General features: G+C 34.2%; 1 protein-coding gene across 9 annotated transcripts in view; it reads right to left on the bottom strand.

Annotated features, from left to right (window-relative positions):
* Positions 1-10,328: 10,328 nt before the first annotated feature.
* FGFR2 (fibroblast growth factor receptor 2) overlaps positions 10,329-14,752 on the bottom strand; it is a 111,801-nt gene continuing 107,377 nt past the window's right edge. For all 9 annotated transcript variants that reach the window (XM_074233505.1, XM_074233506.1, XM_074233507.1 and 6 more), the window contains 2 exons: positions 14,451-14,556; positions 10,329-12,067 (listed from right to left, as the gene is read on the bottom strand). In XM_074233505.1, coding sequence (XP_074089606.1) covers positions 11,903-12,067; positions 14,451-14,556 — 271 coding nt within the window. In that variant the 3' untranslated portion in view covers positions 10,329-11,902. The remainder of the gene's footprint in view (positions 12,068-14,450; positions 14,557-14,752) is intronic.

Raw genomic sequence — 14,752 nt, 5'->3', positions numbered from 1 at the left:
ATTTGCACATCTCCCATTTCTTTTGAGCTACTACTAGAGATTTTGTTCTAGTTAGAACATATATCTTCTTTGATGCAGACATGCTATGCTAGATTGTCCTGTACCAGTGTCTCCCATGTCATGCAATCAATGCCAAAGTTCTTCAGAGAGACCTTGAGAGTATCTTTATATCACTTCATCTGACTGCCATGTAACCATCTTTCTTGAATGAGTTCTCCATAAGATAGTTTTAGTTCACTCCATAAAATAGTTCACTTGGGAACAAAGTGGCCAAGCCCATCCGAATTGTTCTCTCTGCAGTAGTTTGACTGCTTGTCAGATCAGTTTGAGAAAGGACGTCACTGTCTGGTACTTTATCCTACCAGGTGATCTTCAAAGTCTTCCTATTATCTGTTCTAAATATTGCTTTAAAAACTATTCTTCACATTACATGAACACAAAACCACAGAATATTTTACCTAGAATAAACTTTGGATTTTTCTTTTAAATCCCAACTTCCTTATTTTACAGATGAGGAAATAGAAACCCTGTAAATTCTAGTTTATGATTTATTCAAGACTAGCATCCAAGTCCTTATCCACCCAACCTCCTATTTCCTCATTTGGGCATAATTCCATTTTTTCAATATCCCTCCTTTTATGTGTTTTAACTAATAATTAAGAAATGTGATGAATATTATTTTTAAATATTCAAGATGAGATCTAGCTCTCATAAAACACAGTGCAACTATTACTTCCATTATTCTGGACACTATACTTCTGTTAATTTTGTCTAGTATCTAATTAGATTTTTTGAAAGCCACATCACACTACTGACTCATATCATGCTCATAGTCTGCTTTCCCAAGTGTTTTTTTCTCACTGAACTACTATTCCTCTTCTCCAACTTTTTCTTGTGCAGCAGATTACTATAAGTCTTTATCTGTATCCCTATTACATTTTTGGTGGTTTGAAAATAATATTTTGAAGGTCTTATTTTTGCATCATCTTTAATTCCAAATATAACCTTTCCTCTTCCTTTATTTGGTGAGACATCCTTTGTAAAAAAGAAAAAAGAGAAGGAGAAATTAAGCAATCTGGAGAAACAAAACCAAGATATCAGTTGGGTCTGATAGTATAGGTAGTATGTTACACTCATAGTCCTCTTCTTCTGCAAAAAAATAGAACAGGGTAAATTTTTTTCATATATGGACAAGTCAAGGCAATATAATTATATAGCATTCAATTTCACTATTTTTATTCTTCCCATTTTTTATGGTATACATTATTTTCTGGTTCTGCTTCCTTCACTCTTTATCAGTTCATATAAGTTTTCGCATGGTTCTCTGATTTCTTCATTTTTCATCATTTCTTAGGGTTCAGTATTATTACATTAGACTCTGCAGTTGAGGGGCATGCACTTTCTTCTCAGATTTTTTACTACTATGAAAATTGTTGCTATGAATATTTTCATGTTTGTGGATTTTTTATTAAATTAATATTGATTCATTATTTCAGCCTTTTGAATATCCTTTTGTGTAGTGGTTATATGTTTAAATTTGATAGTTATTATGTAAATTTGATAGCTATTCCTTCTATATCTACATTCTTATAATCAACTTTTAAAAATTCAGTTACAAATTCAGATAGAAAATTGAAAAATAAGCACTGCAAATGTAAAATCTAAACAAAGGGGGTCATCCCTTTTTTCCTCTACCATGGTAAAGATTAGAATTTGTGTCTTTAATTGTCTAGGACCTCATGCAGTATTAAGAAAATCAACCCCCACTACCAACCATATTCTACAGTAAATTAAATAGGAAAAAAACCCATTTAATTCTCCAAGTATTACATAGGTTGGAATTGACTGAATTTTCTCACTATTAAATAATAAATATTAAAAAATAAGCTTCTCATTTGCCCTTGTTCTGAAGAAAGAGTATTATGTAGCATTGAGTTTATGTATCATTATCGCAAGAGGTTGTTTTGGAAGAGAACTTCCAGCATGTGACAACAAATAGCTCCAAAGAGGGCAGTTGTGCCAAGGAAGATTCATGTCAAGACAGATTACTTTGCCTACCTTCCCTAGAAGCCCAAAAGCCTTGGCTTTTACCCAGTCCCTCCACACCTACCTCCACCCTCATCCCAGTCTTTCAGGTCAGCTATATTACTAGAAGAATCACAAAATGTCAGAATTTCTCAGAGAAAGCCATCTGTGTCAGGGTACCCATCCTCTCAATGACACATCAAGCTGAGCTCCTTTACCCAATCGTGCACCCACCCATCCTGACTCCCTCTGCCAATTCTACCACCTAATGCCTGTTGACTTCTCCTTTACCTTTACACCTCTTGCTGGCCCTGAATAATAGCCAGTGATTAATTAGGACCGTGTGGAGTTTTGTTCAATCCAAAGCTTAATCTGAAACAACTGTAACACAACCCTCATGAGAAACAATCTAAAGATGAATTCCAGAGAAGAAGTGAATTTTTGAATTTTTCCTCCTGCTGTGATAATTAGATGGAAGTAGGGGGAGGGCTAAAAAATTTTTTAAAAATAGGTAGTGAATAAAGGAATCATCCAAATTTGATACAAACCCTCCCAGTGTCCTTTTACATGAAAACCTTTATGTTGCTTGCATTAGTCATGTCAACAGGTGTCCAAGGATCTGTAAAGCATAATGTTTGGCACATAGGAGATATTTAATAAGAAGCCTGTTCTGTTGAGTTGGCAGTACAGAGTGTTGAGTGTTGGACTGTGAGCTAGAGGGTGTGGATTTAACTCTGCCTCTGCTGTTTTTACATCATTTCACATATGATATGATATGTATGGTATAGTATGATATGGCATGATATGACATGGTATGGTATGATAATGTGATATGTTATGGTATGATATGTTTATATACATAATCATAATATATACTGTGATAGGCATTGTAAACTGGCTAGAGGTTAAATAATAAACCTAGATAGATATACATATACATACATATGGGTATATATACAAGGACATATGCATGCATGTATGTAATACACACACATATATTGTGTGATATATACATAGACAGTATAGATAAACAATGATCTGAGCCCAGAATGTGAAAGAAGAGGAGGAGATTGGCTTGATTCACATTAAGAGGCAATTCCCCTGCCAGAAATGCTTTCCTCCTTTTTCACTGTCTCTTGACTTCTCAGGTCTTCTCCAAATTCTTCTAAAATCCCAAAATCTTTCCCAATCCCCTTAATGCTTGTGCCTTCCATCTTTGATGACTTTTTCACCTATCTTCAATTTATTCTTTTTCTTTGTACACAGTTGTGTGTGTGTGTGTGTGTGTTCTCTCACTTTAAAGAGAGAGCTAGCTCCTTGAGGTGATAAATGTCTTTTGTCTTTATTTGTGCCTTAGTTCTTAGAAGTAATGCCTGTGATTTAATAAGTGTTTGTTGACTGACTGACAAAACATAGAGCACTGGAAATAGTAGTGTGACTGAAAACCAGAGACCTAGATTTAAATCCATGCTCTGCCACTTAATGAATCAACTGATATTTATTAGGCTCACACAAAGAGGAAGGCATATATCTAGCTATAGGAGGCACAGAGATGAAATGAAAGAGTACCTTGTTCTTGATGAGTTTATATCCTCTTTGGGGAGACAACATAATTATATATAAATATACTGGATTTGTGATGTCTTTGAAGTAGATTCCTCTAATAAAACAGATCACACAAATAAACGGGGGGGGGGTAGAGTCAAGATGACAAAGTACAGGGTAGGATCCAGATAAATTCTTCCAATATTGCACTCTAAACAACTTGAAAACAGCACCTCAAATAAAATTTTGGAGTTATAGAGCCAACAAAAGGTCAAACGGAAACTTTTTCCAGCCTAAGACAATTTTAGAGGGCTATAGGATAAATCTGTTACACCAAGGTAGGGGCAGGCCTAGAGATGTGGCAGCAGTATCAATGAGGTTTCAACTCAGAGACAGTAAGAAGGTCAGACAACTGGTCAGAAAGAGATCACAGAGAACCCTTTGCTGAAACTAGATGAAGCTGGTGCTAATGATAACTCTTGTCCACAAACAGTTCTGGATCACAGTTCCAAGGGTAAGAGAAGTATTTATAGCTATAGGGGAACAAGGACCCTTCCTTGGTAAAGACCATATAGAAGACTAGGAGAGCAGTGAGCATATCTCCTTCAGGATTATCTCAGTACTTGGAATCTCTGAGAACTTGCAGACTACCAGAACTGTATCTGAAAACAGCAGTATAAAAAAGCCTGAAGATTGGCATAGTACTTCCCCAGCCCCAGGTGAGCAGGGTCCAACTTTAACTTAAAGTTCAAAATCAAGAAATAGTCTGAAAAATGAGCAAATGACACAAAGAACTTGACCATAAAATGCTTCTATAGTAGCAAGAAAGATCAGGACATAAAATTAGAAGATAAATGTGAAAACAGTTACAAGAAAAGTCTCAAAGAAAAATGTTAACTGTATCCAAGGCCAGCAAGAATTCCTGGACATGTTAAAGAAAGCAATAAGAATAGTACAGTAGGGGCAGCTAGATGGCACAGTGGAAAGAGCATTGGTCCTGGAGTCAGGCAGACCTGAGTTCAAAACTGGCCTCAGACACTAAATAATTACTTAACTGTGAAAAACTAGAGGAAACATATGAGTGGCACAAGAAAATTATGAACAGAAAATTAGCAACTTGGTAAAACATACACACACAGATACTGAAAAAATATATTATAAACAGAATTAGTCTAATGGTAAAAAAAAAAAGGCAAAAAATCACCAAAGATAAGAACTTCTTTAAAAGCAGAATAGGTCAAATGGAAAAGGATATATAAAAATTCATCAAAGATAAGAACTTCTTTAAAAAGTAGAATTGACTTGACAAGTATAAAATATCATTAAAAAATAATTCCTTATAAATTAAACTGCACAAGAGAAATCTAATGACTCTACAAGACATCAAGAAATAATGAAACAAAGTCAAAAGAAAGAAAGAAAGAAAGAAAGAAAGGGAGGAAGGAAGGAAGGAAGGAAGGAAGGAAGGAAGGAAGGAAGGAAGGAAGGAAGAAAGAAAGAGCTTTTCAGTTTCTTGAAGGCAATACAAGTAGCGCTCATAAACATAGAAATAAAATCAGATAAACACAGAATAATTTGGGACGGAGGGAAAAGATAATTGATATTTGACAAGATATGGAAAGATTTCATGTAGGAGGTAGTGTTTTAACTAAACTTCAAAGTGAATTCTAAATATACCTGGTACAAAATCACAGAAATGGTATGTTACATACATGAGGACCATTAGGAAGCTAGCTTGGCTATTGAGGGTAACAAGATTGAAAGAAAGACTTTAATCATGTGTTGGAGACTTTTACATTTGAAACTGAAAAGTTTGTGATTGAACCTAGACTATTGGAAACCCCTGCAACATATTGCTCTGAAAAGTGACTTTTAGGAATATCATGTTGACCACTTTGTAGATGGTTTAGAGAAGGAAAAGTGCTGCTATGATAGCAATTAGAAGGTTGTTGCAGTAGTCCAGATGAGTATTGATAAGGTTCTGAACTATTGTAATGATCATTTAAATGAAGAGCAGGAAACTGATGCAAAAGAATATTCTTTCGAGAATCCTAAACTGTTAGATGACATTAAAGGTCATTGTATTTCCATCAATATCCCTCAGTCTTGGTAAGAGTCTTTGAATTATTTTTGAAAGAATCAAAATTACAATTTACCCAAAAAGTAAAGGAAAAATGCATGGAGAACAAGCATACTGAAGAATATTACCATTAATGGTTTGTCCTCATAAAGCTGGGGAGAAGACAATACAACCAAAAAAGTGAGCCTGTATCAAGAATGAGAGACTGGCTTGTATTTATACATGAAATAGTGAATCTTGCTATTTAAAGGAATCACCTACAACAAAAAGTAGGTACCAAATAAATGTCCATTATGGGGGGGGGAGAAGTATTTTAAAAGGATGACGTGACAGAAGAACAGGCCTGGGAGATATGAAAAGATTGAGGTAAAAAGTTCTAACATGGTAGAAAATTTGTGCAAAAGATGCAAATATTAGTTGTCAAGCATGAGAAGGCATCAACTTTAAGCCATCAATCTCAATCTAAAAAAAATTATTAAAAAAGTACTCTGTGCTAGGCATACTATTAGACAATGAAGATACAAATACAGTTTTGCAAACTGTAAGAAATTCAATTTTTGCAATGTGTCTATGACTTGTTGGGTTTTTGTTTGTTTAAATCTCAAAAATTCTGAAATCCCAACTGAGATATAAGGAGAGGATGTGCTTCTGCTATGCCAAGTTATTCTATTAGAACTGAATTGGGGGCAGCTAGGTGGCACAGTGGATAAAGCACCGACCCTGGAGTCAGGAGTACCTGGGTTCAAATCTGGTCTCAAACATTTAATAATTACCTAGCTGTGTGGCCTTGGGCAAGCCACTTAACCTCATTTGCCTTGCAAAAAATCTAAAAACAAAAAAGAACTGAATTGGACAGTTGGAAAAGAACTAAGAGGTGACTTTCAAGAAGTTCATCAATACAACTAGGAAATCTAGAGGGGAAAAAGCCTAATAAAGGATCCCTCCCCAAAGGCCTCTTAAGATATAGAAAGACATCTGTTCTATCTGGGGTGGACAATCAAATCATTTCAAGACTTCTTGAGAATGAAATGTGAGAGAAGATAAACTTCTCTGTCATCTCTACTAACATCAAAAAATAAATAATGAAAAAAGTCTGCATAATGAGAATTCCAATTTATATACAGAAAGGATAATACATTCAACAGTTGGAAAGAATTGCTTATATATTCTGATTTTATTGAGTTAAAACCAGGAAAAGAAAGACAGATTTACTCAAGGATTATAACCAGAAAAATCCCTCTTCTGATGCTCTATTTACATTATATACAATTTAACTCATATACATCAGGATGGGTGGAACTTGATTTATCGGTTTCTGAAATCTTCCCAGGAGGTAGCTGTGTAATAGGGTATATCAAGAGATCTTTAGGCTCTGGCATTCACTAACTGTGACTTTGTGCAAGTAATTACTTCTCTGACCTTCAATCACCATCACCAGTAAAATAAGGGGTCTGAGCTAAAAAAAAACTGTGATCTCTGATAATTTTCTATTTGGCAAGTATTCCACTGAGACCCCTTCAGTGTTTCATCCACTTTATGGGTAAAGTGGATGACTTTAAGACTCAGAACCTTTGTTCCTGCCTATATTCTAACTTGCTTCCTCTCCTCTGGAAAGGAAGAAAATAATTTTTCTTCTAATCACAAAAATCCCATTAGAGCAATTCACACTGTATCATTTAGAAATACACATTTGTGTCATTTAGAAAATTTAATTGACTAGTATTTGGAAGTCAAAGTCTCAAAGAAATCTAGCTATACAAATTCTCTAAACAAGGAGCTCTTAACCTGGGCAGGAAGGAGGGAGGGAAGAAAGGGAGGAGAGAGCTGAACTTAAAAAAATTTTTGATAACTGTATTTTACTTTAAGCACTTAAAACATTATTCTGAGATCAGGTTGGTATCTGTGATACCAAAAAGTTTGGGGGCAGCAGGCACTGGAACCTAAAGAATATTGTTAAAGTCAGTTAGATACTAAGTGACTTCTTTTTTTTAACCAGTGTTTTATTGTATTTATATATATTGTTAAGTATTTCCCATTACATTTTTTTTTTACTTATGGAATGAAATGAGTAGGGTTTTTTTATTCTTCTAACAGGTTGATTCCTGAAATTGACCCTGACCCTATTCTCTATTCTAATGTTCTGGGATTCCTTCAATAACAGACAACTAGCCAAGTATAAGCTTGCTCTATACTTATGGTTGATGCTTAATCAAAGAATGAAAGAATTTAGTTAGAAAATCTTGGCCAGTCCTTGTCCTGCTACCCTAACAATCGCCCAGCATTTTCTGAGAATCCTACCTTTAAGTGTCTTTGTTGTTGTTCAGTTTTTCAGTTATGTCTGACTCTTCATGACCCCATGGACTGGTCATGAAGTGGCACTACTGGAGTGATTTGTATTTCCTTCTCCAATGTGTTCCCATTTTATAAATGAGGAATTGAAATAAATAGGGATTAAGTGACTTGCTCAAGATCACAGAGGTAGTAATTGTCTGAGGCTGGATTTGAACTCAACTATTCCTGACTCAAGACCCAGTATTCTATCTCAGTAGAAATTCATTATTAACCTACTATAAGTTCCTAGCTATGCCAAAACCTATGATATTCTCATATCTATCAATGTTTTGAAGAAAATTCTTTATCAATTTTTGTTGATGATCAAGTTTGAGGGTCCTACATCCACAATAGTTAAATTTTAACAGAAAGTCTTAAGAGTAATTGCCCAATGAACAATAGTTTTAGCAATGCGGCAGGAAGTATAAAATATCTTCAAATGTTGGGAGATAATGAGGACTACTCAAGATGCTGTGCAGGACTCAGCATGATTAGACCTTTAAAGAAATCAATGCCTATGATAATGCATTTTGAAGACAGGGCAACTATAGGATCCAGTTCTAGCATCCATTTTTGCTGATTTGTGATGAATGCTCTATTTTGCCTAAACTGCTCTGTGAAAAGAAAACAGGTCAGCTGTTGGGCTATGGTCCACTACCTCAGGTAGTCACCAGTCAGAATTTGGAGGCTGTTTTTCAACCCCTTTAGATTTTGTGTCTGCAAGTTTAAAGATAGCACTATCTATAGGAAAGTTAAAATCAGATTCTTCTACAATCAGCTGATTTTAGAGCAGATAGTCATTAGTCATTAATGCCTCTTACTTTGCCACTGATTGATTGTGTGACCTTGGGTTGGTTATTGGACTCTCAAAAACTGCTATATCCATCAATAAGCATTTAAATATTTTTATTTCCCAAGAAAAATTAAAATACTAAAAAACAGTCCTTAGCCTCAAAGAGTTTGCATTCTAATGGAGAAGATTTATGAGACATCATGCTCTATGACAATTATGACATCATGGTCAGATTAATTCAACTTATTTTTCTTAAGTCTAATAAGAAAAACTGTACATTTCATCAAAGGGTTCATAGTTTAAGAATCATATATGACCTCAGAGACCCTCTTATTTAATCCCCTTATTTTAGGACTGAGGATACAAGGATCAGAGGCAAGGTCTTACAACTAGTAAGAGGAAACTATATCCTGATTCAATATCACTATATTACAATACAGCATTTCTATATGGAGATTATTCAGAAATGATTTTAGTCTACATTTTTAACCTCCTATTTCCCTTCTTTTCCATGATCATAGGTTTTTTACAAGGAATTCTGAGACAAAAAAAGTTATAAAAGAGAAAATAGCAAGTTATAAATTTTCACTTTCTTTGTTCCTTCCTCTTCCTTCAAATAGAAAACTAGATCACAGAAATGTCAAATTCCTTTGTAAATTCTCAATCTTGGGGCAATGTCATTGGAACATAGAGAGTTAGATGGTGCAGTGAATGAAATGTAATATCTGAGGTCAGAAAGACCTGAATTCAAATTTGATCTCAGGTATACTCAAAAGCTGTGTGATCCTGAGCCAGTCACTTAACCTGTTTACCTCAATTACCTTATCTGTAGATATCATAATCACATCTTCCTCCCATGGTAATTGTAAGGATGAAGTAAGATGTTCATAAAGAGCTTTGCAAATCTTTAAGCCTTAAGTAGATACTACTACTGCTATCATTATTGTTATTATTAGATAAGTTCATTGTGAGAGTAGAGGTTATCTTATTCTTTGAACTTTTATTTCCAGGACACATCATAGTGTGGAATTTAGTAGTCACTTAATGAATATTTGATTTTTTTTGCCAATGTATAACAAAATCAGAGAAAAAAAAGTTAAGAAAGACCAAAAGGTACTGTTTGCTTCTTATTCTTACTCTTTAGTGCTAGGAAGACTTGAAAGGGAATATGAAAAAGGTTTTGAGTCATGACCATATATCAATTGATGGACACACAGAAAAAAATACAACCAAAAAAACCTACATCTTTTTCATTTTATGATGGAAATTTTACTATCCTTTGGGAATCTTTACATTTTTTTACCTGTGAATTATAATTTAAAACCAAGTCTTGAGGGCATTCATCAGACTTTTTCTCTATGTAACCTGGCAGTTCACAGACTGGACATCTTCATCTTTTCTGACCTCTAGTTCCTCAGGAGGATTACTCTGACAGTGGTTTTCCTGTAGAAATAGATCACCTCCCAGTAGTTTTTCTCTCCAAAGACCAACATTAACATCAACATTGGGGCCAACACCACCAAAGAGAGTAAACCATTTGGTAAGACACAAGAATTAAAAAAATATGCTGTGTGACATTTATTTTGTCATGTTAACATTAATATCTGTAGAAACATTTTATTGTCAGTACAAAAGTTAACAATTTTTTAATACTTTCTCCAATTTCTTAATACGTAAAATCAGTGTAATCTGCATTCATATCGCATGGCTATAACAAAGTGAGTGGGTGTTTTGAAAGCAAAACACAATACTTTAATACAAAATGATTAATACAGTGATCTTTTCTCTGACATCAGTACTAGGCCTGATCTTTGGGTGAGGTCCTATTGGAATTAGGGTGAAGCAATCCCTTAAAAAGATGGTAGTATTCTTCAATCATCAGCAGAATAACTTTGCATTTTAATTTTCATTTGTAATATTTAAAGATCCTAAAAGGCTTCTTTTAAGGCCAAAGAATCTGGAACCTATTATCAGAACTCACTGAAAAGAATACTAGCTAATCTGATTAATGTGCAACTTGGGGGCAGAAGCCCAGCTGCCGGGAGAAGTACATTCTGCTATCATTACAAGTCAGCTCCATCCTCTAAGAATGGATTAAGGCATCTTCTTAAGAGAATGATGGTACTCATTGTCCTGAGAAGGACAATAAAATGTTACAAAGGTTCCAATGATAGATACCAAGGATATAAAAAATATAATACCTTCTTATTAAAGGATTCTTTTAATATGGACATTTTGGGTTGGATAAGAATAATCATTTGACAGTATAGTTTAAACACAAATAAATCAAAGCTTAATTCCCCCAAATTAGTTATATAATGTAAATATTTCTTTTTTCAAAGGATCTGATAGCTAGTATAGTCTGAGCAATATGTCAACTAGTTCTCTGTGCTGCCTGCATAGAAATGCCATTTAAATTACAAAAAAATAAAAGATTAATTGTTTTGTACATTACCAATTAGTTAATAAATTAATGTTATACCATTTTCCCTGAAAGCAAAGTCTTTTTTCCACCTCAATTGGGTGAAAAATTAAGAAATTCTGTGTAGAACAGCATTTATCAAATAGCTGTTAAAAAAAAGATACTAATTTTCTAGGTGCATTGGGACATCCATTTTAAATCAATACAAAAAATAATTCATTGTAAATATATAATATATATATATATTTATACATACTTTGAATATATTTACATACATCCAGCACTATATACTGCATTTGTGCTCTGTAAATGTGTGCTGACATATATTTTCTCCAAATATTACAAAATTAACAAGGAAGGCAGAACTTGTGTGTTCACCTTAAGTCCAAATAGTCCATTGCCAGTAAATTTCCAGTTGCTGCTTCCCGCAGGCCAGAAAGTTGATGTGGTGTGCTAGCCGGTGCTGTCCACTCCCCATAAACATTCATCTTTTCCTGGTGAAGGTTAAGAGCTTCAAAATGTATAAATCCTTACACGTGAACCGACCGTTTTTTTCTCCAAGTATTATTTATTCCTTATTATTCTTATATACAAGCCGAAACAACACATTCCTGGAGAAAACATCTCCCTGTTCTTTGTAGGTAGGTTGGTGTTCTAGGTTCCCAAAAGTCCTTCTCTTTGAAGAAGTGAGAACTCACTTTGTTTTTCATGTTTTAACAGTGCCATTTATGTGTTGATACTTGGGAAGGCATGGTTCATAAGGCATTGGATCTGGAGAAAACACAGAGTCATCTCCTGAAGAACATGAGCTCCTTGTGTCAGGATAGCTGGGTGAATACTGTTCCAGAGGTCCACTCAGGTCCAAGTATTCCTAAAAAAGAGCAATGAAGGCATTTAATGTTGGACTAGTGATTTCAAGTTGTGGTGAAGAATGATATCTAAGCCAGAATTGGGTGGTATAATCATGAAACATGAATATATTTTTAGAATATATTATTATATTACATATAAGTCATATATTGTTTACATTAAAATATTGCAATATATATTATTAGTATATTTAGCAAATATTAAAGAATCTACTTATTCTCTAGTAGAGACTTAACATTAAATTCATCACCTTCTGTCATGATCCATGAGAAAGATATAAATATCAAAATAAATCCATAAATGTTGGAAACACAATGAATTACTAAAGAGAATATGATATTATGTAGGTTATATTCCTAAAAATTTGAGAGATCAATATTCTCTCCCAAAATATTCCTTTGTATATACATCAGGAAAAATTACTGGAGAGGGGAGGGAAAAGAAACCTTTTAGGCATGCGTGGCAATTCTTTTGTTAAAACAAAGTAGCTTCTCTGGTTCAGTGAAAAACAACCACCACTGTAGCCAATGAGCCAAAAACCCGAGTTGCTATACCCACAAACTATGCTTCAATGGCATTACCAGCACCCATGTAAGTTGTGGGGCTATTCTCATGCACATTTATATTCCACTAGACTCTACTGGGGAAAAGATTTTGCAAACAATATTATGGGTACAAAGGACCTCAGCTTTATTAGGAAACGAGACACAAGGTTGGCGACTAGGCATTAAAAAAACCCCCAATAACAATAATTCATCAGAACGGCTGGCAAGAAGAAAAATCCCCATCTGAGATGGTGAATGTGTCAGTTCCAACAACATCAGCATTAACCACACAACTGGAAACAAACACGCCCACCACATCAAAAGGGAACTTTTCGCTTACAATGATAAAAATGAAATTTCGTCCTAAATGGAACCAGTTTTCTCTAGCATATGGTAATGATTTCCAGAAGGAAAGATACTTCATTTTTTTAATATTCCTTTGGTCAATATGACTATCTGCTTTTTATTTTAGAATATTAAATTTTACTTTTGAAATGAATGGAACTACTTATAATGCAAATAAATAAATAACCTAAGAGTAAGGACAGTGGTTGGTTCATTTAAGCAGTTCTTTAGTACTTTTCTTGTTTTCCTAAAGCAGCTATAATTTTTTAGATCTGAAGGAAAGTATATCTGTAGATTCAGTCTAGGGCTAAGGAACATTATACTAGACTCAACAATCTTGGCAGCAGAATAAAGTTCTTTTTTTTTTTTCTTGAGACGTTTCTTCCCTTTCAACTTGTGATGGTCAGCTGTACTTATTTAAATGTAGTTGCTCCCTTTATCCAACCACAAGGCATGATCAGACCCACAAGATAAACCAGCTGCTTTGAGATTTAATACTGCCACATTTAATTATTTTTTTAAACTACTCACAAACTATTTTCTAAAACAGACATTAGAAAAGGCTCCTTTTAGTGATTTTTTAAAAGACTGGGTTTGAGTCTCTCCTTTTAGGACTTTTATGACTATACTTAATTTAAGCATTTTAGACTTGAAATAGTTTATGGAGGATTCTCTTATTAAACATTTCAAACTCAACTCAAAGTGTTCTTTACAGGGCAAAGATAAAAGTTGAGAGGTTTATAAACTTTTTAAACAGGTCATGTCTTTTCTTTGTCCATGAGGCTTCAAACTTTAGATAAACACTACCAATACCTAGACCATCTCTCCCATTTCCCCCATCTCATTTTTATGTCTATTAAGGTGAGGCTGCAACTGTTATAATTTTCTGGGGGTGAACTTAAGCACTGAAGGACATTAAGATGCTACTTTTGTTGGTCTAAAAATGGCACGGTTTATTGTTTTTGTTTTGTTTTTTACAGAAGCTATTCATCCCTACCTCAAAGAGGAAGTTATGTGTCTTTTACTCTAATGGTGACAGTCAGCAGAAAACAATAATTACTTCACCAAAAACATTCAAGTTAGTCTGAAATTTACTATATACTCTTCCTTTAAAAAGCAAAATCCAATTTGTACATTAACTCTCCACATGTGAAATCAGTACAAAAATTATACAGTGGAATACTTCTCCTCCTCTCCCACCCAGAAGAGCGCAAAAATGTACACAAGCACATTTTATGAAAGTTGTGGTACTAAAAACATGATGAAGTCCACCCTCAAAGTGTGACTTTCTTTGGGGTTTAATAAATCACAATCCAAAGAAGGGAGCTCCAAGAAAAATCACGATTTGATTAAAATGCATAGTTTAACTCCATCTGACCCCAGAAGGAAAAATGATAAACTATTAAAAAGTCAGACAGTAGAGTTTTGTATTTTAAAGAATTATATTCATTTCTTGATTTATGAGTGATGACCTTCTCTTTAGAGGCAACCTACCTCATTAGTTGTGAGAGTGAGAATTCGGTCCAAGTCTTCTACCAACTGCTTAAATGTTGGTCTTTGAGAGGGTACTGCATGCCAACAATCCCGCATCATCATATACCTAAAAAACAGTCAATTAACTTCTTTCTAGCACTTGTGACACCACAGTATTCTATTTTAAGAAAACTCAAACAATATTTTCCAAACAGCTAAATTAGCAGCTATTTATTTGACAAAATAATTTGCTCTCAGATTATTCTGAGTAGTGATCCAAATTAAATATATATGTATATATGTATTAAATATATGTATATATC

Source organism: Macrotis lagotis, chromosome 4, assembly GCF_037893015.1.
Source record: "Macrotis lagotis isolate mMagLag1 chromosome 4, bilby.v1.9.chrom.fasta, whole genome shotgun sequence".
NCBI classification, from domain to species: Eukaryota; Metazoa; Chordata; class Mammalia; order Peramelemorphia; family Peramelidae; genus Macrotis; species Macrotis lagotis.
The sequence above is the reverse complement of the archived record's forward strand: the minus strand, read 5'-3'. Positions and strand labels throughout refer to the sequence as shown.